This window comes from Pezoporus occidentalis, unplaced genomic scaffold, assembly GCF_034315485.1.
Source record: "Pezoporus occidentalis ecotype Australia unplaced genomic scaffold, CSIRO_AGI_Poc_V1 ctg28, whole genome shotgun sequence".
In the NCBI taxonomy this organism is placed as follows: Eukaryota; Metazoa; Chordata; class Aves; order Psittaciformes; family Psittacidae; genus Pezoporus; species Pezoporus occidentalis.
Window position 1 is genome coordinate 7405669 of NW_026914718.1, and position 26054 is coordinate 7431722.

Sequence of the window (26054 nt, forward strand, 5' to 3'; positions counted from 1 at the left end):
TTAGATATTTTTGACCAATGCAGTACCTTTTACAGTAGGCTTTTATTACTCCAGATCACACTGATCATACCTAGAATCATGGAATCATTGACTGGTTTGGGTTGGAAGTGACCATAAAGATCATCTAGTTCCAATCCCCCTGGTATGGTCAGGGCACATTCCTCTAGACCAGGCTGCTCAAAGCTCCATCCAGTCTGGCCTTTTGATCATTTTTAAATCATCCAAATCATTTAAATAATTTGAAATCACTAAAAAGTATGGTGTGCTGTCTTGAAACTGAAGGACAGCATTGGGAAAACTGTTGCACAGGCACACACAGCAAGACCATAAATCTCAGCTGGTCGAAGGGACCTCAAAGCTCATCCAGCTCCAAGCCCTGTGCCACGGGCGGGGACACCTTCCACTAGAGCAGCTTGCTCCAAGCCCCGTCCAAGCTGGCCTTGAACGCTGCCAGGGATGGGGCAGCCACAGCTTCTCTGGGAGCCCTGGGCCACCTGCTCAGCACCCTCACAGGGAAGAACTTCTGCCTAAGAGCTCATCTAAACCCTCCCTGTACTCTGCATAAGAGAGCAGGAGTAAATTTAGCACTTGTTATTGCTTCTTACTGTCCTTACTCAACGTTCAGTATTACCTCCTGAGGCAGAGAAAGGGGTTACCTTGGCACAGACAGAGCAAAAGGCATCCACGGTGGTACACAGCAGCTTGGCACTACCTGCCCTGCCCTGCCCTGCCCTGGTTGACCCTGCCTTTAGCAGGAGGGTTGGACTAGAGGATCTGCAGAGGCATCTTCCAACCACAACTATTCTGTGGTATTAACCGTGACAGCATCACCGACCACGCCATATTTACAGCTTGTAACTGTACAGTTTACAGCAGATCTGGCCAGAAACTTTAACAGTAGCAACTAGCACAGCCTTGTAAAACGGGGACGCAGTTCTCAGCCAGTGGAGATTTCCAAAGCCAACTTTGATTTTACATCTCTAAAATGGGCATCATAAAACCTCACAAGGGCACTGCAAGGTGCAAAGGCACTTCAGCGCCTTTGTAATACAGACTGTGATACTGAGCTTGTTAGGTATTTAAACTGACAGCAGAATACAGATACATCTTCCTGAGCATACAGTCTCCATTTCCTCACATAACCCTTTAGGAAACAATCGTTAGCAAAAAAGTCACAACCGACTGCATCTCTTGCTGCGAGGGCTGGAGCAGCTCTGCTCTGGAGCCAGGCTGAGAGAGCTGGGCTGGTTCAGCCTGGAGAAGAGAAGGCTTCTTGAGGGGAGACCTTAGAGCAGCTCCACTGCCTAAAGGGGCTATGAGAAACTTGGAGAGGGATTTTGGGCAAGGGCCTGCAAGGACAGGACAAGGGGGAATGGCTTTAACCTGACAGAGGGGAGATTGAGATGAGCTCTTAGGCAGAAGTTCTTCCCTGTGAGGGTGCTGAGGCCCTGGCAAAGGGTGCCCAGAGAAGCTGTGGCTGCCCCATCCCTGGCAGTGCTCAAGGCCAGGTTGGACACAGGGGCTTGGAGCAACCTGCTCTAGTGGCAGGTGTCCCTGTCCATGGCAGCGGTTGGAACTGGATGAGCTTTGGGGTCGCTTCCAACCCAAAGCAAGCTGTAGGTCTGACGTCTCACAAGCAGGAGATGAGACTGCTAATAGACAACCTATCCTCTAGAACAACCCCACCTCCCCATTTGCCTCAGTTTTGGCCTGTGGCAAGGAAAAGCCTGGTTTATTTAAAGGTTAATTTTTAAAAGGATAAAACTTTAAACTGAAGAGGTATTACTGACATGCAGCATTGCAGAATTATGAAACACAGGCACAAAATTTTAACCAGGGAGAAAAAACTTACTAGCTCAACATGAAGCCAAATGGCACAAAGGCACTGCAATTCCATCTTGAAATGTACAGTCCTGTGCATGGTTCTTTTCCCCCCTCATAGCCTCACCCTCAAGCTCCAAATACCCTATTTCCATGGAGTCTCTTCAGACAGCTACAGGCACTTACTACGCAGGCCCCACACGTGCAGCCTAGAGAATAATACAGATTGTTCGTGAGCTGAGGCCATGTCAGATTTTAAGGGGGTGCATGACACATACTCATGCTTGGTGAATCACCAGCGAAAATGCCAACGTGATGGCAGGAGCAGCTATTACAGAGTTAAGGGTTGAGTCAGTTACTTTTCTGAAATGCAAAATGCATGAAATTGGGGTCTGCCACAAGACAAGACTCGAGTTCTTTTTCTTGATCTACCTGAAATTAACTATGTTCCTATATTTTAGCCTAAAGGAAAATAAGGCTTATAGGCTCTCCGACTTCCTCCTAATTTCTGAACTCCTCATCAGAGTTATCTGAATCTAAAGGGATAAAAGTGCTCAAAGATGCAGAGCTAATGCAAGTTTCCTGAAAAGGTTTGGAGGAATAAGTAATAAAACCTCCTCTCCACCGTGGGAAGGATTGCAGCATTCACCTATCAGCCATCAGCCTCTACATTCAAGTCCCAAACTGGCAGGAGATGAGAGTACACGAGCTCATAGAACAGCTCACATTAGGGATACCTGCTGGCCTCCCTCTGCTCAGCTGCCAGGGCTGTGCCCTGCCTTGTGAGCCCACAGAGATGTGAGCTGGGTGCCCTTTCCTTCAGCTAGGTGACAAGCTTTGTGTCAGGAGCTGACATTTCATCCGTGCTGAAGGCCGACAGAGCAGGACCAGCAGATACATGACACCAGCCTGTCCCTGATAGAAGGACAGGAAGAGTAGCAGTACTCAGCAACTGAAGAACAAGTGTGGGGGAGGAAGACTAACAGAGAGAGAAGAAAGTGAACTCTTTCTGCTCCACCAGCAGCCCCAACACGTTAACTACAGCTCTCTGGAGAAACACTAAAACCTATACAGGCTTTCAAGTAGCAAAGCCAGGTCCACAACACAGGGTGGATAGTCCTTCACATTCTTGCTCCATCTGTTGTTTTTCTCCCTCCTGAAGAGCATAAACCACATGTTCAACCCTCGGGCTAATCCTGTCACATACCAACCTTGAGGCTCAGCAGCAAACCTACAGTTGTGCTATTCAATAGAAAGAAATCCTCTTGACCACACCATTTCACTGGACCATAGATCTCTGCACCACTCCCACCTCACAGGCAGCAGCTTTTAAATACCCACAAGTTGTGCAAAGGAAGCTGTTCACATGGATTAACTTGTCTTCTCGTTTACACTGAAGACTATTTAAGTCACGATTTCTAGCCTTTGGCCATTTGAGAGGATTCCTTTGTCAGGTCTGAATGACTTGGAAGACAACAAACACTTACAAAGTCACAGACCAAGCGGTTTGAACACATTTATTTGAAACATTATTGCTGATGAAGTGGGGTTTTATTTCAGAAATACCTGATTTTTAGGTAGCTGTGAGCCTTCCCTCATCTACCATAAAACAAGTTTCAGAGTCAAAAGTTAATAAATTCCAACTTCAGAGATGGAATGAAAAGTGGTAAAACCCAGCTGAGATCAAGAAGTTTTTAGGCCTGGGTAGCTTAAGGTGTCCTTTTTCAGAGCCATCAAGGTGGCACTCCACACCCCAGTTGCCCTTTCTAGACAACCACTCCTCATAACCCTTAGGCCCAGATACCCCCACTGTGATGCCATGAGAAGGCAGGAGGACTCACTGAGCACTTTATCAGCAGGGGTAACATTTAAGTAAAATAAGCTGAGGCAGTTCTCTGGTATTTAGTGGTACAATGGACAGTCCATCCCTGGCAGTGTTCAAGGGCTTGGAGCAACCTGCTCTAGTGGAAGGTGTCCCTGCCTGTGGCAGGGGGCTGGAACTGCATGAGCTATAAGGTCCCAACACAGTCTGTGATTTTATGATTTTATGATTTTTAGAAGTCGTAAACCACTTACACAAACAAGTGGGATTAGATAACAAACAGGATTTTTAAAAAGGCATCTTCTGATACTTCAATCTGACTCAGTTTCTGTAACAGCAGGTCCTAAACTATGATTTATGTATGCTGCCTATTTGTTGTGCTGCAACTTCTCATCTATATCTGTGCTATTACTGTATTTTTCACGGCTGTTTTAAATTCAAGGTAACACTGATCTCAAATACTAAGAATGAACGGTCATTTCCTCTAACAAAGAGCTGTGAGCTACTATCTAGTTGTATATTGTATTCATGAGATCAGAAACTCATAATTCCTAAGGCTGCTACATGGGTTAAATAATAAATCTGGGCTGATAAACTGCCTATATTGCAGCTCCTGTATACATTTATGTACATAAACATCAAGACAAAACAACTGTGTCCTGCACATGTCATTTTAGACAGAGAAGACACTGATACACACACATAGACAATTAAGACGCTTGGAAGATTTTGAAGAACTGACAGACAAATAACCAAAGAGGAGCAAAGATGTATCATCAAGATAGTTCTGCCATTGCATGTTTTCTCACTGCTTTCCGATAGATGTTCGTATTATAAAATAACTGTTGTACTTTGCCTTCTGAGCTTCCCATTCTTTGTGAACTGTGTCAAATCTGTGCAAAACTGAAATACCATCCTAATCTTATGTTGCAATATTAAAAGAAAATGCCATAATGTAACATTCCGATCCAACAGCACTGGTAGTTTTGGTCAATGTCTTTCCTTTAAAGGCAAGAAATAGCTCAAGGTGGCAGCTCTCTTCTGCACGTTCAGAACTTCAGCACACATTTCTCCAAATATTTACGATATCCAAACTTAAGTAATTTCAACTTCTGTACACACAGGCTAGAGAAATTCACTGCCTAAGTATGTGAGTACTAACTATGCATGTACATCATACAATGTCTATCCAGTATGAGCAGAGCACAGGAATTCAGCTACTTCTTTACGCTTGTACAGCCATAATGTACTTCTGGTTCATCGCTAATCATGACTATAACAACCAATACTCAGACTGATTGATTTAGCGATTGCTTGCCACAAACCCCTTTCATGGCACATTGGAGTGCAGACTGAGTAACAGCTTCCCTTGCCTTAAAACCCACTAACATTTCTACTTCAAGATTGCCTTGATACTTGATTTTTGACATAATCTTGGTGGGGAATGAGATGGGGAGAGCAGCAATGCAAGAGAGGGTTAATTAAACCAACACACTCATCCACTTGGTCAGTTGGGACTATTGCCGTAGTGAAATGCTTTTTACATGCAGCAGCCTAAGAAACACATGCCAATTATTTGAACTAAAGTGGATATGCTCATGGCACCATCCCATCCTCTGGGAGACTCCAGCATGACAGAAAAGGAAAGAGAAAGAAACATAAAAATCAGCAGCAAGAAGAGTATTGTTTCTTCTTTGTTCAGCAGATAAAGAAACAGAGAAGATTAAGAAATAGGTTTAAGTTAAAACCGCTCTTCCCCAAGAGCTTCACATTTACAGCTCTGATCCATAACAATATAGCTTTTATGCTCAACCCCACTCTTAAGTGCAGAGGACAACCAAAGTTTCTGAGAACAATAGCTTACTTTCAGCTAAATGTTTAAAATGAGACAGAAAGCATTGTTACGGGTAGAAGAAATGGCATTCTCATAAAATTGCTTCTCCACATTTTGTTCTGTAGGGAAAACTCAGTGAATTTTTCTTTTCTTTAGGTTAGCATGTTCTTTCAGTACACACCTCAGAAAACGTCTGTTGACTCAATGCGACAAATCACTTCCCTTTTTACACAATCTGAAACTTCAGGAATAAGCACAGTGAATTCGTTATGTGAAACCTCAACTTCAGTTTAATATTAGTTCCTTTGTGCTCAATAAGAGATTACTCCTCACGTGTTTCATTTAGCTAAGTCTAATTGAAAATACACATCTTCACTTATGAAGGGAGCAGGTGATTTGGCAGTATCATGGATTTCTGTTACAGGTACCTCCTGGCAAAATTCTCCTGTCATAGTTTCACGATAAATTATAAGCCATGCCAGATGTCATTAGGTTCTTGTGTTGTTATGAAACATTAATTTCAACTTATTCAATGTACTGCATTATGGCATACACACAGCTTAGCATTCACAAGAACTCTGAACAGAGGATAAAGAAATACACTGGTAAAAGCAGTTGGTTACAGCTAAGCTTGCACCTGTAAGGTAAACTCTGGCTTTGGTCCATCAAAGTGTACAAGCTGTAGTTTAATTTCCATTGTACTTTGTGTTCAACACCCAGGTATTACTGGATCACCTAGAAGCTGAAATTTCCTTTGCACAAGGTGTGAGCACATTTCTTTTGACTGAGCCAGAACTTACAACCTTATGACACTTTTAACGCTTTATGGGGGAGGAAACAATACATGATCCACCACAGAAGCTTCCAGGACAAATTGCTCGTTCAATACTTATTCACAGAACAAATTAGAATAGCACCTTTCACTGCTTTGCATCATAGCTGAGTGTTCTAAACTAGTGTTGAGTGTACTAAAACCAGATGTGCTGTTTCAAGAAAACATGATGCCACTTGAATTCAGTAGAGTTTCTTCTGTTCGTAAGCATTAATTGTGCCCTTAAAAGCTTCAGCAGATCTATACATTCAAACCTGTGACATGTCCTAACTTTTCCGACATCCAGGACATATGGAAATAAAACTTTCAGCTCCATAGTTGTCAATGAGAAAGATCTGAGTTAATCTAGACCATTCATCTAGAAATGGAATAATACTACATTAACTAAGTAGCCTTTATTAAGAGATTAAAAATAACTTCTCAGCATCCTTTAAGTTTCTAAGCATGAAATCATTAGTGCAGCTTACAAGGTGTGGAAGAGAAATATTTTGGTATCACAACCAAACTAGTCTTTCCCTCTGTGAACTGGAACACAATCTGTACTGTTACATTGACACTTCAAAACCCACTCTGTTTCTCCTCTTTTCTCATCCCACATTTCCTTTTCAAGAAATTCTTTCATTATCTATCTCATAAAAAAGAGAAATAGATTATTATGGAAGAGCTCATAACATAAAAAGTCAGTGCATTAGACTGAGATACAAAAGTTATCTGATACATTTCTATTTGAGCTTCTGATGAATTATTGAGTTGTTTATAATTTCTAGGATTTCCCTCAGTAGTAAAACATTGGCAATGTGCATAAGCATGTAAAACTATTCATGAGGTACATTCATCCTGTATGTAGTTAAACAAAGCTTTTAAATCACAAAAAGATTTGGCTGTGAGACAGTACATGAGACAGTAACCAAAACCACAAGACCACGTCTGTCATACCCTGTTCCGTTTCAGAGCAATCTCAGCTTGCAAGGCAGATCAGCTTTCTAACACAGAGATAACTAGGGCTCACACAAACTCTTCATTTAGAAGGCCTCAAAAAGAATCACAAAGAGACCAAGTATCTTTTGTGCTTTTGTGCTTACTGACAGCCATTTTAGCTCACAAAGTGCTATGAAAATTACTTTCTCTAAAACAGTGCTCCATTTTTTAATCCTTTATTTTTCTCCTGAAAACAATCTTATATCTTTATCCTTGAAATTGTTTTTCAAGTTTTGATTTTTTTCTAATGAGAATCAACACAGGAACATTCTAAATTGCTTAAGCAAATTAAGTGTTTGCTACAACTGCACTTGGTCAACATCCCATTTTTATCCCAACAAGTGAACAAGTACAACCAAGTTTCTTTCAAGAGCCATACAGAAGGAGAAAGTATAGAATCACAGAATCCCAGGCGGGTTTGGGTTGGAAGGGACCCTGAAGCTCATCCAGCCCCAACTGCCTGCACAAGCGGGGAACTCCTTCCACTAGAGCAGCTTGCTCCAAGCCCCATCCAACCTGACCTCGAACACAGCCAGGGATGGGGCAGCCACAGCTTCTCTGGGCACCCTGTGCCAGTGCCTCAGCACCCTCACAGGGAAGAACTTCTGCCTAAGAGCTCATCTCAGTCTCCCCTCTGTCAGGTTAAAGCCATTCCCCTTGTCCTGTCCCTGCAGGCCCTTGTCCAAAGCCCCTCCCCAGATTTCTTGTAGGCCCCCTTTATATATACATTCTGCTCTGTATGCTAGCAAGTAAGTGAAGAAGCTGATACCAATTCGAAAACTATATAGGCTCTGCTGTACCGATTTTGAAATGGAGAAGAAAAACATCCCTTATTGCTTTAATAGTCACGTCCACATTTTCTAAGCGGATCCATTGCTTTGAGAGACCAACTAGAATTACCTGGAACAAACCTTATTTTAGTACAGTATCTGTTTGTTAGCTGATAAAAAAGTTACTATGTCTTGATTAATGATACTAGATGATTCCATCAACATAGTTCTGTCTCAAGGGCTCCAACTCTATTTTATTTTCCAGTTACGCATTCCTATCCAATTCCTATCTCTGACTTAGAGGCAAGCAAGGCACAATTTCTCAATGTCTACTGGTCACATGGGGAAGTCAATAAATCTCTTTTCCATCGGTACAAGCAGTTTGCAAAGATGAGACAGTTTGCTCTGGTCATCAACTGATTCTGAACAAGGAGGAGAATACAAAAGGATCGATAGAGAAGACCTTTGGTATCAGGGAACCCAGACCAACTGGTGCAGCTTCCTTCCCTATTGATCTGAAAAGAATGTTGTTTGACTGTCACTCTGTCGTGGTTTAAACCCAGTCAGGTAACTCGTTCACTCACCCCCCCACACTTCTTTCCCTCCCCCTGCTCCCGGAGGGACGGAGAGTCAAAAAGAATGCAACTCCCACGGGCTGAGATAAGAACAGTTTTAGTAACTAAGGTATAACACAAATCACTACTGCTACTACCAATGATAATAATGATAAAGGAAATAACAAGGGAGGAGAATACAACACCTCAGCACCAGCTGACCGATAACTTGCCCCCCTCAGCCCAACCAAGCACCGACCCATACCTCCTCCAACCCTGCAGACTCCCAGCCCTTCCAGCTAACTCCCAGTTACATCCTGGGCATGACGTGCTGTGGTATGGAATACCTCTTTGGTCAGTTTGGGTCAGGTGTCCTGTCTCTGCTTCCTCCCGGCTTCCCCTCCCCCCTGGCAGAGCATGAGCCTCACAAAGTCCTTGGACAAACCAAAACATCACTATCAGCTCTGTTCCCAAGCTGAAAGTCAAAACACTGCACTGCACCAGCTACCAAGAAGGAGAAACATGACTGCTACTGCTGAACCCACGACACACTCATAATCCACATATTATCTACTACTCTTTCTAGCCAAAGGGCTAAGGCTGTGCCACCAGCAACTCCGTAACATACCCAGAAACAAAAATCAGATACTACAGCTCAAAGTCTAAGGAAACAGCACCAAAGGCAACATGGAAGGCCTGGTAAATGACAGTTGTAAGTCATTCATAATTTATCATGGCTCTGTTTCAAATACTGACATTTTGCATGACTTGGATTATGCCTATTACTCTGAGATCATTGAAATAAAAACTGCTAGACAATCTGCAACTCTAAGTCACCCAAGCAAGGGAAGTTTGAAATTGGAAGCCTGACTGATTTCTGACTTTGAAAACCTTTCTCCAAATCACTTACGGTGTGTCACTAAGATCCAGCAGCAGTTCTGTCTTTAGTCAACTGAAGCCCACAGATCTGCACTGCTAGCTTGAAGACCAGCACGCCAGCCTCATGTCCCATTTCCATCACCTAGCTTTTATGTACCGTTTCTCACTAATCAAAAGGTACAGTGATTCCTCACCACGTCACACTTGAGTTAATACATCCACACATCTTCTTTTGCACCATTATATTTGCATGGTTTGCTCTTGAGCTCTCCAGCTGACATACTGCCTTTCAAGAAGGGTATACTATAACCCAGTGAGTGCCTACAGGAAGTCCCAAGTGGGTGCCCAATGATGTACAAAAGTCTGACTTCAAAGTATAAACTGAAAACCAGCTGCTCAAGCTGCAAAGGGACATGCTGAAGAGAAACAAGAATGTTTAAACATCTAAAATGTAGCTATAAAAGAAAACTTCTGGGTACATCCACTGCACACAGGACATACAGCAAAGGGGTCTAAACTACCATCTGAATCATTTAGGATTCATAGCAATCTTTGCAACAGTAGCAACTGCTACAGGAAGTTTTAAAGAATAAATTAGACATGCATTTGTAAAGAAAGATACAGAAAGTTGATCATTCACCTTTAGAATGAGAACACTAGACTACCTTCAAAGGTTCTTCTTTCACCATTGCTGCCCTTCTGTGTATGTCTATGGCCAGCAAACACAAGCATCATCCTCAGCTGTACACCTACAATTATGTATGCATATGCACATGTCTATCTATGCAAATCTATTTCTTTGCTACACACAGTTAAAGGAGATTAGTCTTAGGTAAGCCAATTTACATAGATAGCATTTGAAAGTTAAACACCTCAGTTCCTTGCAAAAGATTAGCCCAACAGATCACTGTTAGCAGTACGTAAACCCTTACTCCAAAACTGTATTCTCTTAAATCTTATGAAAATTTGTGCTAATATAAAGCCCAACTCATCTATTTTCTGACATTCTCCTCTTATTAAAGGTACTTATTAGACAATAAAACAACTGATTGGGAGCACATACCATGACAAGTCAAATAGCCAACTTCTGTAGCAGTTGCATATTACATCTCAATAAAGGTTACCGTTTAGTAGGTATACAGGTAGATACGTGCTTATAAATGCACAAGAACTGGAAGAAATAATCTTTAACTGGTAGATTAAGGGCTCTGCAACAGCATGCAACCTAGATCCATGTGCATCTATGGGTAAGCATAGTACAGAAACATTCTTCTGATTAAAACAATATGAGCAGCAGTACAGAAAGGTATTTGGAATGTCTTACTTGAAATCCACTGAAATAATGTCTGCGACAGCAGTCAGAACACTGGCAAACTACCTTTTCTGTTCCACAGAGCCTTGAAACCAAAATCCACCATCTGTTGATAGTTGCCATTAACAAACAAAAGCATTATGATCAACAAGTGTGTAGGACACCAAAAGTGACATTTTTGAATATATCACATACAAGATACTCATTCTCAGTATCTGTAAGGTTATACAATTTTGAAATAACTGCAAAAACACGAGTCCTGGAGTCTGTCTTGGATTATATTAGGTTTTAAAGTGTGTTTTCCTGCATTTTCCCCCAAAGTGTTTCAGAAATGAAAGAATCTTGGTAAAGTGATTCTCACACACTGCAGGAACACAGTATTTCTCCTACTGAGAGAGAAGTATAAAAACACTCTTATCTCTATGAGTGACCGAGGTCACAAGAGAATCTGTACTTTTCCACTGATTAAAAGGTGCTTTGTGCCTGTGCATACAGTTGCCTGGTAACTTGCTCTGAGCTACTGCATATTAATCACACAGACATGCAGGAACACAAAGCTGACCACTTCGCTTTATCACGCAAAACAGGTCACAGCAACACTAAAGTTTATAGCAATTCAAGAAGTTTAACACCGAATTTACTGGGATTTAGGTATGTGCTTATATGGTTTGATGAACAGTAATTTTATGAATAAAAAGGAAGCAACAGAAGTCGTCTGTACAATAGAAGTTATTTATATGTGATTTTAGAGCATACAAAAGGCATTGCCTACAAAGCAAACATCAATTATTACCAATATTTACCTTTTCATAGGGCAACATGTAAGGTCTCAGACTCCGCAAGCATAACCTGACAGACTGTTACGATTTGGAAGTCTTACAGAAGCTCCAATAGTGCACTCAAACTGGAGGTGTTTCAATATTTGGGATAGACTCATTATCTTCCATAAACATATCTCTTTTCAAACACAGGATAAAACTAATCTATAGATTTCCTCTTGTAAAGAGCAAACTGCTACAAATACGCTGTTCACTCCTATTTAGAATATTAAATTGTGCAGATCAGAGAATCACAGAACCCCAGACTGGTCTGGGTTGGAACAGACTTTAAAGCTCATCCTGTATCATGTTGAAATGCAAACAGCTATTTTGATAACAACACATATTATTCACTGAATTTAGGCACCCTGTTGCACAGTTAGTAACGTCGAAGAGCCGCTGCCATGCAACAGATGCACCTTACAGTACTTCAAGCTTTGAGACAGCCATGACCCATCAGCTCATGGCCATGAAGTCAGACAACTTGCACATTTCAACTGGAAGCCAAAAAGTTCTGAGGTGGGCTGCTGACTGTGTTCAATAGTCACAGCTGATGTAGGAGCAACCTGGTCTAGTGGAAGGTGTCCCTGCCCATAGCAGGGGCTGGAAATGGATGAACTTTAAGGTCCCTTCCAACCCAAACCAGTCTATGATGTGAGCATAGGTAGGAGCAAACTTTACTCATTTGCCTTTAATTGACACTCCAAATGTTTAAAATAACTTTTAAGTAGGTTGCTGGTTTGATTACCCTTCATACAAAACCTTCCTTCAAATGCAGGCTTGTTCTCTTCAGATTTAATGCACGAGCAGAAACCAAACCTGCATAACCACTGAAACCAGTGCAGAGTTTCAATAAACTTCAGCAATGTCAGAAATTGTCCTCAAGGATCTTCCATACAGCAAATGCTTCCTTCTTCAAAACTTTCCTAAGCAAATGTTAGTGATGCTGCACCACACGCACTCACCCCCAGGCACACACGTTCCTCCTGAGATGGGTACACAGCTTAGGATTTTAATCATCACCATCCTGTGTACTTGATACAGGTTCTCCCTTTTTTCAAAGTCTGCTGATAGGGAAAAGCTGCAAGTGCAGACTCGGTGCTTCTTGCCAAAAAGATTAGGCTTTATTAAAGAATACGCCTATTGCCTATATTTAAGGATCTGTAGATCTATGAATGGGTATGATGGCTTGTTAGCATCAATATTTAAACACAGGTATGAAAAATGTCCTTCAGCTGAATGCCAAAGTCGATTAATTAATTGCTGGGCAAATCCCCAAGGATGAAACACCTATTAAAAGCCAACAGCAAGCCAGAAATCTCTTTCCATTTCATGTGGTAAAAAAACCTAATACATAATAAATCCTGAAAAAGGGTCTAGATACTTAACAGGAAAAGCCTATATTGTTATAGGGCAAGCATACAGCTTCACAACTCCAAACAGCTATCAACTATAGCTGCAAGTAAACTGAAAGAGTAGGTAGAAAGGAACCATGTCCATACTAAGCCAGTCAGCCATGTAGCAAAACTAAAGATCATTGTAACCAGTGCCATCTTAGAGAAGAAAAAAAGCCCAAAACCCTACAAAACACAACTGAGAGGAACCATCACTTTGCATGGCATAAGCAGGAAGTTATTTTAACCTGATGACTTCCCTGCTCTAAACTTTAAGCATAACTTTCACATAGTTTTAAAGCCTGGGGTTATTCTGTTAAATGACCTACTTGTAGTGGGACCCTAAGTGGACACCAGTGCCCACAACTTCTACAGGACAGTGCAATATGATTAAGCACTAGATTTCTAGGGGAGGCAAAAAAAAAACCACACCAGCAGTGACTCATTCCATTGAAAAGCTTATTACCTGCACTTCCAAAGCAACAGGCTACAGAGATACTGAATGCAAAGTAAGCCAGATCCACCTGGAATACTTTGTATTCTCAGCTGAAAGTTTATAAACTCTCTCTTTTCATATTATAAAGGATTAACAGCATTTGTATGCACAGAAACTGCCTTTAGAGTGATGTCTGCAGACCTCCGAGTCACAAATTAAAATGTCTTCCTAAAATGTAGCAGTCTTAGCACCTCCTCTAAGTGGGGGAAAAAAGCCCATAACCAGAAAAGAAGGGTGAAGCAACACCAAGCTTTTTTCCCTAGACAGAAGACAATCCTGAGAGATTGTCTGAGAGAGATAAAATTCATGCTATCAGAATAAAAACCCAAAGGCACAAAATAGTTCACCTTTACCCCTGAAAAGTTGTTTTTGAGTCAAGATCTGCTCTTTTCCTTGGCCAAGCATGAAACCTCTCTTCAGTTTAAGACTGCTTTCAAAATCCTGATTGAAGCAGACACTGGAACATGTACAGAATCTTACTGATAACAGAAAAACAACACAACATGTATCGCTACACTGGCTAGAAACACTTTAACTGTTCTGACAAAAAGACTCAGCTTATTGCTAGGAAATAAAGTGTCTGGAGCCCCGACCAAATGTTGATATTCCAATCAAACGCAACTTCAAAGAGTATTTTTTATTGTATTAAAAAAAAGAAAAGCTGGAGAAGGAAATGAGGACAGAAATGAAAAACCATCCAGGGAGTCAATGGCATAGCCTGTCACCATGCAGTCTGAACATGACAATTGCAGATATTCAGAACAAGCAAGTCCAAATACCACATTCCCTGGGAGAGAGGAGGGAGTCTCTTGCCCTTTTCACAGGCTAAAGTAAGAAGTTTTCAATGTATTTCAAGGCAAGACCCAGCTAGCAGAAGGCAGAGTTTCTGACAGATAAAGCAAGGCAAAAGGATCTTCCTTGCAGTCTCTTGCTCCTGAGCCCCCTTCTTCAACTCCTCTTCTGGTGGCAGGAAGGCAAAGCATGTCCTGTCTCTGTGAGCCTGTGCGCTCCTTGGCTACAGTAACAGCGGGCACCTGTGATTCCTTCTCCAAAGACATTTACACATTGAGATCAGTTGAATTCTGCATTCTGAAAGCATAAGCTGCAGTGGACATGATTTAGAATCAGTTATTTTTTTGCCCATCATGACAAAATAGAAATGGCAATTCCTTACTTTACAGACATTCTCTTGATGCAGCAGTTGCTCCAAACATCTGTCAAGTTTTTATATCCCAGGAGAACAGATGCAGCCAAAAGAATGTTTATTCTAAAATGACTCCTCTGAACTTCACAAGCAGGCAGCGGCAGCTCCCAATTCAATTAAACATACACACAGCAGCTCCCAGTTTAATTAAGGATACACAGCGCCACTTAGTGGTGAAAGCAGTCACCACTGACGTGGATGAGAAGTTGTAGCACCAGCCTTTTTCTTTACTCCCCAAAACATGAGCCAGGTCTGCTCTGTCTCTCCTCGCTAGCCAAATACTATTACAGTGTCTTTACTACAAGAAAGTGTATTTACCAAGCAAAAGATGTCCAAGAGCGCTGAACCTCAAGGCCAGTAGAGTGAAAGGCTGCTGAGTATCAAACAGATGCATCCACTTTGAAGAGCTTTTCAGCATTCTCCAGCACTGTACCAGTTCCTGGTGACACAACCTCAAGCAGTGTTTAATCAAATGATCCAGCTTAGTATCTGCCTGTACTTCAAAGAACAGCAATGTCTTGGCTCACGACTTGTCTTTTATATAGACTTGGGTCATCAACAAATGCAACAGATGCAGAAAAACTAAACATTGGCTTTCTACTCCATCAACTAACTTGTGCACTTACATAACAAAACACAGTAACTAAAAGAAAGCCTTTCATTCAGGACAGATTAGTGCATCATTACAAAAAGGTAATGATTTCAACTGACAAAGTCAGCATCATCATTAGCAGCGCACCTTTCCTGAAGAGGAAATCCCTGTTATCAAATATCAACTGCAAGAGCGCGTAAACAAAATAAACAACCAACAAACACACCCATACCCCAAAAGCTCTATTTATATTATATTCTATACATATATATATATATATGTATCTTCATAGATGACAACTGTATCGATTTATACTTCAGGTCCTTCTCCTCCAGGAACCAGCTATAAAAGAATAAGACAATTGTGTGTTAGTGCCATAGATTAAAGTTTTACAAACTCGCATGCGACTGTTCTTCCTTTAGAAGATTTTAGCAGATGGAGACTTCATGGTAGACCACAAAAATGGTGTTTAGATTTTATATTATCTTCCTCTGGCAACAGAAGTCAGTTACTACCAGAGAAACACATGCCAAAAAGAACCTCCAAAATACAAAGAATGTTTAACAAGACACAAAGGAGTTCCTACGTAAGACGTTTTGTGTTTTGTCTTTGTTATTCAGTTCAAGGAGATTTTTTTGTCTAGAAACACTACAGCTTGTTTTCAGAAAGACATAGAACTTCTTTCCCACTTTCAGAAATCATGTGGGATTTCTCCAATTGCTCATTCTTCCCCAGGCTGTCACTATACTGGGAAGTTGGTTTCCCCTTTCTGACTTTTATTGCTAAGCACAGCCCAAAAACTAATAGAGCCTGAACCCTTCTACAGGCAGCAGGGTAAGTCAGCACAGCATTCTCCTGTGAAGAGAGTAAAGAATTTTCTTTAAGTAAACAACTGGACATCACAAAAAGAAATGGAAAAGGAAAAATATGACTAAGGGGAAAAAAGAAGAGGGTAATTTCTTTCACTGACACATTCTTAATAGTTAGCTGAGCACTTCTAAAGACAAAGAGCTCTGCTGCTTTTGGGACCAAAATAAGAAAACGTCTAAAGCGTAGTTTCCCTTATGTGGAAAGGTGTGTCCCCAAAACAGACACCAGATCTAATATAGAAACATATTCGTGTCTTACTGAAAATCTGCACTCTAAGAATCCCCAGCTTCTGCTTCGTGGGCAGCATCCCACCAGCTGAACTGGATGGTAGTAGTTTTACCCCATACAAGAAGTCAGAACACGCACTGTCCTTCAAGGACGCAAAACAATAACCAGAAAAAGGATTAGAAATGAAGTCAAGATGGCACTTGCTGAGACACACAGTGAGGAGGCGCAAGGCAGGTACAACAGCAAAACGGAGATTATTCCTCATTCACACAAAGCCAACTGGAGTCTAAGTCAGTCTTCCTCTTCTCTTCCTACAAAATTAGGAACACCCTTATGTAGGAATTCCAGACTTCAATGCAGAGAAGCAAAAAACTCTGGGTCTGCTTCTGCAGTACTTAGGAAGTTGCAGACTCCAGCTTAAGGATGCATAATCATAATATCTAATTACTGTTTCAGTACTGATCTACATACATCAGCACATGAGAAACAAAACCCGTAGTGCTTTCCATATGGCATCATCCAACAGGCCTCCAGATATTTTTTTAAAGCACGTAAAGGTACGTACAGCTCTCTGAGCATCAGGTGGATAATCATCACCAAATGACTCAACAAGCTTGTAAGCATCCAAACTTCTGCAAACACATTTATATACACAATAATGGATAAAATCTATTCCACCTACATACTTAGGCAAGCAAACACTCACAGGAGTTTAAAGCCACTGTATGAACCAGCCTCCAGAGTGGGTAACAAAACCAGTGATTCCATTGCACATCTCAAGACTGGAAAAACAGTCACCTAAGTAAAATCAGGGTCATGCTCTTTTTATTATTATTCTTTTTAAGCTGTAACATGAACCAAGTAAGGCAATAATACCACTTTTCCAGCACCACTCATAGACAAATATGCCCTGGAAGGGAAAATACCTTATGCAATGGAATTCTCTGGAAAACTCAGCTTAAAGTAACCTAATTGCTGACAGACTTACAGGTACAGAAAATAAATGCATGCTGCCTTTTAACCACGATGACTTACCATTGTTCTGATACTTCCATTTAACAAAATCTGGTCTAGTTTTGTGATTCTTCTGCCCTCAGGTGTAATCTCACTGAAGCAGCATTAGAAAAAGAACATGAGAACATGTAACCAGGGACAATGATTCATGTTTTGATTACAGAACTGACAAACATGTCTGCATTAAGATGACAATTGCTGGAACTAACAAAGACATCACCCACACTGCAGTGTAACTGACCACCTGGGTAAAGAAAGCTACCTGGCAACTATAAAGTTCCATTGTACTTTTCTGCTCAGTACATAAAGACACAGATTCACCCTGTAAATCCTGGCAATTTCTTGAATACCACCTACACTCAAAATAGGTTTCAAATATAAACATGGCACAGCAAAGTAATAAATACTTATCTTTACGTCTGACAGCTTTTTAAATCTTTGCTTAGACCTTAAGAAAATGTAAAAGCAAACAACCAGCTAGTTCTACACACAAGCCATGCAAAATTAAGGCTACAAAATAGGAACCTGATTACAAGTATATATCATGCAACAGCTACTCTATGACACAGCTGTCCTGAATACATCACCACTATAGTTGAACTCCAAGATATAAACTATTCAGCTGGCAAGTATTCAAAAAATGTAAACCCACTTTGCTTATAGATTTTATACAATATTTTTTTTCTCAGGAAACTAAATAGAAATAATGCTTAGAAATCTGTAACATCTTCTAACACCACATCTGAATACCCAGCTTCAAAGAAAATAAGGCCCAGAGTTTTAAAATAAAAATAAAGTTATTTTCATTTTTACTGAACTGTGATTCTATCTGTAAAATAAAAACACCAGAATAATACAACCCACCCATACAAAAAGTTTCTATCCAGTGAACTCAAACCTCTCCTCTCACATACAACAAATGAATTGAGCAGAAGCATAAAACATTTCCATCAAAGGATACTGACAAAGTCATCAAATCCTAGAAGTGTTCCAACAATTTCTTTATCACTTTTCATCACAATATGAATGCGGGAGCCTATACATTTGTCCACAAGCTCTGTAAATAAAAACAAACAATAAAGTTGAAAGGGACAAGAGACTTTTTTATAGAACAAGACATTCATTTGAACAAAACCCCTGAGACTGTGTGCAGTGAAAATATATTTTTAAAGGTGTACCTGTACTGCTAGTACACGACCACATCTCTGAGGCTGGAACTCTGCAGGAAGACGTTCCCTTCAGTGAGAACACTTTAATGCCATAGAATCATAGCTTGGATTGGAAAGGACCTTTAAGCTCCCCCGGCTCCAACCCCCTGCCACGGGCAGGGACACCTTCCACTAGAGCAGGTTGCTCCAAGCCCCGTCCAGCCTGACTTCGAGCACTGCCAGGGTGCGCAGTTCGTTACCGCACACCAGCCGAGCATCAACACTCGGCTCCAGCCGGTGTCTGCTCCGCACCCACAGACATCCACCGGGATTCCCGTTTGCTGCAGGCGCCTCCCGAACTCGTCCACCCCATTCAAACTTCCCGCCAAGCGACAGCGCCGCTCACACCAACCACAAGTGCCCGTAAACAGGCTTTCCCTCATCTCCCTTCCGTCCCGTTCCATGCTGTCCCGTTCCATGCCATGCCATCCCATCCCGTTCCATGCTGTCCCGTCCCGTCGCACACCGGAGCAGCGCAGCAGCACCACCCATTACCGAGCGGCAGCAGCTGAGACGGGTTGCTGGTCGCGGTGGCTGCCATGTTGGACTCAGGCCTGACCAATCGCTGCCACCTCCCGCTTCAAAGGTGAAGGGCGGTGCGGCAGCCCCGATGAGCGGATCGCAGAGCAATCGCTCCGCCCTTTTCCCCTGATTAAATACACTCACCCACCCTTCAAATAGCTCTTCTTTCCGCGGGGAGTGGCAGGGGGAAGGATTTTAATCGCTGTACGCCATAGCTATCTTTATTTCCCCACCCAGATTTGTTCATTAATTCACAAGTGGGCTGCAGCAAGAAGGATTTTTGGAAGCCCTTTTGGATACACACATGGCTTGGAGCAAAAATCACTGGCTGTTCGAACACGCTTTGCTTGCTTCATACTGCAGCACTGAGCAACCTGCTCTAGTGGAAGGTGTCCCTGCACATGGCAGGGGATTGGAACTGGGTGAGCTTTAAGGTCCCTTCCAACCCAAACCAGTCTATAGTTAGATAACACTGGTATTTCAACACCTAGAGGCATCACACATTTTGTGCCAGGCTGCCTCTGGAAGAATCAAGCCCAAATAAATTCCATCCTCTGCCTTAGAGGGCATGAACCTTTGGAGGATGTAGAGCTGCTGGGTGCAGGGCGGCTAGCTCAGTTCTTGTGTGGTTAGTTCCCAGGCAAATCTGAATGTTCACAAAGTCAAATCCAACCTCTAGCATCAGCAGATGCCACGCGGCTCCACACAGGATCACTTCACGGTGACCAGAGCAATGTGAGGAGAGGCTTGCCTCATAGCGAGGGTGCAGGGCTATGTCTCTCCCTGGAGCAGTGTGTACAAGGTGGCAGTCAGGGTAGTTGTAATGATGACGTAAGTTGGCACAGGCAGAGTGTGGGGACAGGCACAGAACCATAGATGAAATGCAAAGAGTAACCTTAATTTCTTTATCTCACCAAACACAGGATCTAGTGAGCAGAATCCAGGCAGAGCCACTTAAGCAGGGACACAGACATCATGGAGCTTGATCAATGCTGGAGTATCACCAGCACTGCTGTTTTCCCTGTTAATCATGGATTCATGCAGGCTTCATTTACCACTGTGCTTTGATCTTCTCCATAGCAGGACAGAAATTTCAAGCGTGTCTCATCGGATGTCTCCAAGTCAACTCTACTTGTCAAGCACAAAAAGATAAACAATTAGTATGATAATTTTTTCTACAGCCCACTTGCAGTATATTTCTCAATGTATAAAAATTCTGATTCACCTTTCAGTAAAGTGGATTCAAATCCATTCTGTCAGTTCCAGGAATGGATGATAGTCCTTGGGTAGTCTGGTTCAGAGGAAGAGGAGGAGAACAACTTGGAAAATCTTGGCTAGGCAGGCTTACAAAATGAGTATTCCAATAAATAAGCCTTGTTTTGATGGGTTGGTTCTGAGCTGGTAAGTTCATGGGCTCTGTTTCCAGACATCTGCAGAAGGCGTCTACATGGGCACAGGGAAAAGACTAGCAAGGGGGTGGAAAACAGTCTCTTGAAAGTGGCAGTCTTTTCTTTTTGCTTGCCATTTTTGCTCATGGATTTTCCTGAACCACTGCATTATGTGCAGTCTGACATACAGACTGTCAGGAAGTGAAAAATAAGGAGGAAAAACTAACCATTTAATCTAAAAGGCAGTGTTGGCACAAAAGCAAGTGGACACAAGAACTGCTTTTATTGTTATGAAATGCAGAATTACTAATGAACTGATGAATGGATGGGGCTTTGAGCAACCTGGTCTAGTGGAAGGTGTCCTGGACCATGGCATGGGGGTGTGGAGCTTTAAGGTCCCTTCCAACCCAAACCTTTCCATGCTTCTATGAATTATAATTACTACGGTAATGATACAATAGATGGTGATTCTTAAGTAAAATATTTACCTCTGAGTAACAGAAGAACTGTTTTCATTGCTGTTTGCTAGCTATGCACCAAGAAATAAATTCCTTTAGGAAAATTCTGAGAGCTTGTTAGGTAGCAGCTCTCACTTCCTTTCTTTCTCATAAATACACGTGGGGTGAGCTGCGAAAAAAAAACCTCATATTATATCAACCAGTTTTCCTACAAGAGGTTGATGTTGTCAATCCAATGTTTTTACTGTTTTAGCAGAAAAGAAAATTTCAAGCAGAAAAAAAAAAAATCTAATAATTTATTTAGAGACGCAATAAGGTATAATTATCCAGCAGTATCATATACAAATGTCTCTGTAATGCAAAATCCATAGCAGGAAGAGTGATGCCAGGCTGCACTTTCCTCAATGAACTGAGTATGAGCTATAAACACTCCCATACATCTTTGGGGTGATGTCTCATTATTGCAGTAGGCAATGGCCAATACTTCATACACTTTTCCTTTTTAAAATGATACTAAACAGTAAGTTACAGACTAAAACTAACAAGAAATCATTCACTTGCCAGAGCTGGATTGTTCTTTGTAGCTTATCCTGTGTTCCTTGCAGTATATTTTTTCTATAATGGTACTTCTGTTGGAGCTGAGGAACCATACGTAATTACATGCTTTCCTGTTATAATCTGAGCCTCTGGGTACTGTGCTCGTGTTGAGATTTTCTTTAAGCATTATTCATTTACAGCTCTTTAAAAAATAATCTCTTCCTCCAATTTCCACCAGAGAACCTTAATAATTCAACGTCCAGTCTTTACTGAATGCTGTTGATTTATATAAGCAGAATTGAGTCATAACACAGGTTAAAGAGGGAGGACGGCCTGAGTGCACTATGTTTTTAAACCACACTAAATTTTCCTGTGCTCCAAAATGACAAACCTGGACAGAAACCATCCAAGACTCCCTTTATGCGCTGCCATTAACATGGATGGCTGGAAGGATGCAGCCGAGGATGTGCTGTTCTCTGCGCTTCAGGGGAGCTTTGAGAGATTTGCTCAGAGAAGAAGTAGACCACCACCAAGAGGAGGCACCATGGTGGGACCAGGACTGGCGGGAAGGCCTCAGCAACTCCACTGCCCGGCCTCCATTATGCTTTCCCGGCCGCAGGATAACACGCAGCCGCACGCCCTGGCAGTGATTTCGATGGGCTGAGGTCCCCCCCAGAGTGCCCGGCGCAGCAGCAGCAAATTACCGCCGCTCCCCGGCACACAGCCCAGGGCACCTCCTGAGGGGCCGGACGGAAGCGAAACCCCGCCTTGGCAACGGGGCGGAGGGAGGGAGGGGCTGCCGGTCGCGGCTGGGTGCTGCGGAAGCACAGGCGGCCGGGGCCGCGTCCCTGTCGGACCCTGGGCAGCAGGAGGCGGAGCGAGAGCTCGTGCAGGGTGGCATCCTCCGGAGCGGCCATCGCCGGGGCTTCATGGAGAATCGGGGCCCGGTGCTGCACATCGTGGTGGTGGGGTTCCACCACAAGAAGGGCTGCCAGGTGAGGCGGCGCGGTGCCCGTCGTCTGCCTCTTTCGCTCTCTCTCCCTGCCTTATTCTGCCCTCAGCCCGTGGCGAGGCGGCCCGGCTGAGGCCCACGGGCAGGCTGGAGCCGCTGCGGAAGGGGCGCATCCGATGGGGCCTGGGGAGTGAGGGGGAGCTTTCCCTTACCTCAGGGCGGGCTGGAACCGGCGAGGGGCCGCTGATCGCAGTAGGGCTGCGGCCTCCCCCTGGCTGGGCCGGGGGTTCCCTCAGCCGCGGGGCCATGAATGACTCAGCCCGCCCCGGGCGGTGGTTAATGTTTGCTGGGCTGCGTACGTGACCGCTATCGGTGCTGCGCCTGTGGCTGCTGTGGGTCGGGCGTTCGGGCTAAGAGTTAAGAGGAAAACAGATTTGTTACCTGCCTCCTGTTCCTGCCGGACTACTCTCACAGGTACAGCTTGTGCACACACAGCCTGGTGGCCCCAAGGGACAGGACTACCCGTGATTTAAGTTTTGAGTGTCGGCTCCTTTGTTGCTTAATTGCTTGGCTGCTTCCTGTAGCCTGTAAGGTAGAATAAGTTTATGTTGTGTATTTCATAGGTGTGTCATGCTCGGCTTACTTTAACCCTTGAAACAGGAGATGCTGTTACCCAGCTGGGCTGCACGCACAGTTGCTTTGCTGTGACAAGATAGATGTAGCGATGGACTTGCAGCGAGTCTTTGTCCGTGGGGCATCCGTACTGTTTACAAAACATTGACAAAACAATAATGCCATGGTGATGACTATCCAAGAATAGGTGTAACACAAACACATTTCATACAAGGTAGCAAAGAGTTAAATTAATCTTTGTTAATGTCTAAGGAAACAAAACAAGCACAGCATAGTAATGTGTAAAACCATTCTTCATGCCAGCAGAGGCTGAAGCACAAGTGCAATAATTCATTGTAGGTATTCTTCCATCTCTTTTTCTGAAAGATCTGCAAGGTTTTGGCATGCATCATTTCACCTCAGGGTGTTTAGGGGCTGTTCAAATGTGGATGTTCGAAGGATCTTCCTGTGAAGTGATCCGATAATCTAGGTTGCAAGGTTTGCAGTATTTATCAGCCACTTTTTTGTCAAAGACTATGAGGAGATGAGTGTTAGTTGGTTATCTGTAGGAGGAAGAGCACATTGTTGTTGACCTCTTGGAAAAGACATAGGTTGGAAATAAAAGCAGAGATCACTTTTGTTGCTTCTGGTCTTCTTCTGCAGCCTGTATTTTTTTCCTTGTAATGTTATAGTGTGTTGATGCAATGAAAAAAACCACACAGAAAACCCCCACCCACCTATACATTAGTCGCAGTGAATTTTATCTTGCTGCCAGTGAAATGTTTGTAGAGGGATGTTTTCGGGTATTGTCAAAAATGGGGTCGGAATACCTCTGAACCAAATCCTTCTGTAAGTTTCTTAAGAAATGAACTGGAGAAGTTGGAAATGAAGGCAGTTGGGGAAAGGGTTAAGGTAGCTGTGTTGCAGGGAGAACTGCAGGAGTAGAAGGTAAGTTGGTAGAACCACAAACAGCCAGGCTTCCTGAGGGAAATCTAACCAGAAATTAATTTCAAATGTATTCTACTTCTGACTTAGCAGATTTGTTACTGAACTGTAGCCTCCTCAAAGAACTGGAGGCAGGGAGCTGCACAGCTATAGCCTAATGAGTTTGACATCAGTAGCACATGAGTCTCTAGAGAACTGATGAAGGAAAGAATTAACAACATGAGACTAAGTAGACTGAGTCCTAAGGGCATTCACTGAAGATGGATCATGCCTGACTTACCTGCATCTTTTGCAAGAACAAGTGATTTACTTTCTCTGTAGAACAAAGAGAGAATCTTGAATCTGCCTGCAACTTGCAAACAGATCACACAGCACTGAAAAAAACCTTTTTTTCTAAGGTGGAGATAATGGGGAATTAGCACAGGAGCTGGTACCTGAATAAGGAATAGTATGAAGGTGAGGAAGAAGCAGCATATTGTGTCAGAATAAGAGCTGCTGGTGTGAGAGGTGCTTGCAAACGATGTTTCTCAAGATTGAATTTGGGACACATATACGGTACTGGCGTTGTGAAATCTAAGATATGGTGAGCAAACTTGAGGAATCAGTGTTACAAAGCAAGACAGGAATGTTGTGGAAGAGCTTCATGATAATGCTGGAATGATAGAGATGGGGTGCATTACAAAGACATGCAATAGGAGTGAATAATAACAGTACAGGCTTGGAAATTAACATGAGAACGCCTGTGGAAGAGCAAAGTGAGACCATGTATGATGAAGGATGAGTTCCTGAAATGGTGTGGTTTTGGGGGTGAGAGTGGCAGTAGATGTAGTCCTATAATATAATAGTATTTTTATTGATGCATAAAAATTCTGATCGACCTTTCAGAAGAATGGATTTGGATTCTCTCTGTCACTTCCAGGAATGGATGAGATAGTCCTTGGGCAGTCTGTTTTCAAGGAGAACGTAGAAGAGCTTGTCTGAGTAGGCTAACAAAATGGATTTTGAGGCTTTCAGTTGTCTTCATCTGAGGACTATTAAGCTGCCTCTGTGAATGTGGGAAGATTCTTCCCTTTTCCTGTCCTACCTCTTCAAAGCTGGAAGATAGAGGCAGTTGTGTGTTGAGCTGAAACAGGGAACTGAGATGACCAAAAAGCAAACCTTGTTTTGGGTTGGTTTTGAGGTGGTTGGTTCACAGGATCTATTTGCTGGGTGGACATCAGCAGAAGACAACTACAGTGGCACAGAGAGACTAATAGGGGAGGTGGAAAAGTGTCCCTTGAAAGTGACAGCCTAGGGCTTCTCTTTTTGATTGTCATGTGTCATAATGGCCTTTGAAATATTCATTGAATGACTGCATTAAATGGACTTGGATTCCAGGAGACTGCTGGAAAGTAAAATATAAGGAGGAAAACCCAACCATTTAATCTAAAAGGCAGTGCTGGCACAAGAAGAAGTGGATATGAGCTGTCTGTGGACACACTGAAGATGGCAAGCGAGAAACCACTAAGTGCAGAAAAGCAAAGTTCCAAAGCAACTTTTAAATGGCAGCAATTCAGGGTGAATTTGGGAGGCTTAAGTTGGACATATCATACAGCTAACCTGCCTGTTGTAAGAGGAGTTTACCTGGTTTACCTGAGAAGGCTCTTTTGGGTTCTGTGTTTCTGTTTCTCTTTTCTCAAAGAGTCTTCCTAGTGAATGCATGTGGAGTTAGATATTTGGATGGATTTCTTGATTCTTGGTGTTTTCTTTAGATGACTTTCCCCCTGAAACTGTAGTATGGAAGAAGGGGGAGATATATATATATATATGCTATATAGCTGGTGTGTACAGAAGCGTGTAACTTGAAACTGAGCTCTGTCATTATGGATTCTCTGTCTGGGATTGCAGTTGGTAATGGAGGTAATTGGATTCTTACACATTCTATCTTACTCTGGCTTGAGGCTTATGTCTGAAGTGTACAGGTCTTCCTGTTGATTATCTTTCCATATAAGAATCGTTTAATCTATAGAGAAAC

The 26054-nt window shown here is 42.6% G+C and overlaps 1 protein-coding gene and 1 long non-coding RNA gene across 6 annotated transcripts in view; one reads left to right on the forward strand and one right to left on the reverse strand.

The window, feature by feature from the left end:
* Nucleotides 1–15354: 15354 nt before the first annotated feature.
* On the reverse strand, nucleotides 15355–21044 carry LOC134167169 (uncharacterized). 4 transcript variants are annotated; one of them, XR_009966119.1, is made up of 4 exons: nucleotides 21025–21044; nucleotides 18384–18475; nucleotides 17440–17512; nucleotides 15355–15648 (listed from the first exon to the last, which is right to left on the reverse strand). It is a non-coding gene; the product is annotated as an uncharacterized LOC134167169 (long non-coding RNA). The 4 variants fall into 4 exon arrangements; XR_009966118.1 differs by lacking the exon at nucleotides 21025–21044 and adding an exon at nucleotides 19112–19594; XR_009966116.1 differs by lacking the exon at nucleotides 21025–21044 and adding an exon at nucleotides 19122–19344 and having other exon boundaries at nucleotides 18380–18475.
* Nucleotides 21045–22239: 1195 nt separating this feature from the next.
* The window catches only part of AVL9 (AVL9 cell migration associated), a 37210-nt gene continuing 33395 nt past the window's right edge, over nucleotides 22240–26054 (forward strand). Inside the window, exon 1 of one of the 2 annotated variants that reach the window (XM_062625502.1) lies at nucleotides 22240–22526. In XM_062625502.1, coding sequence (XP_062481486.1) covers nucleotides 22461–22526 — 66 coding nt within the window. In that variant the 5' untranslated portion in view covers nucleotides 22240–22460. The remainder of the gene's footprint in view (nucleotides 22527–26054) is intronic. The other variant, XM_062625501.1, reaches the window with a different exon arrangement.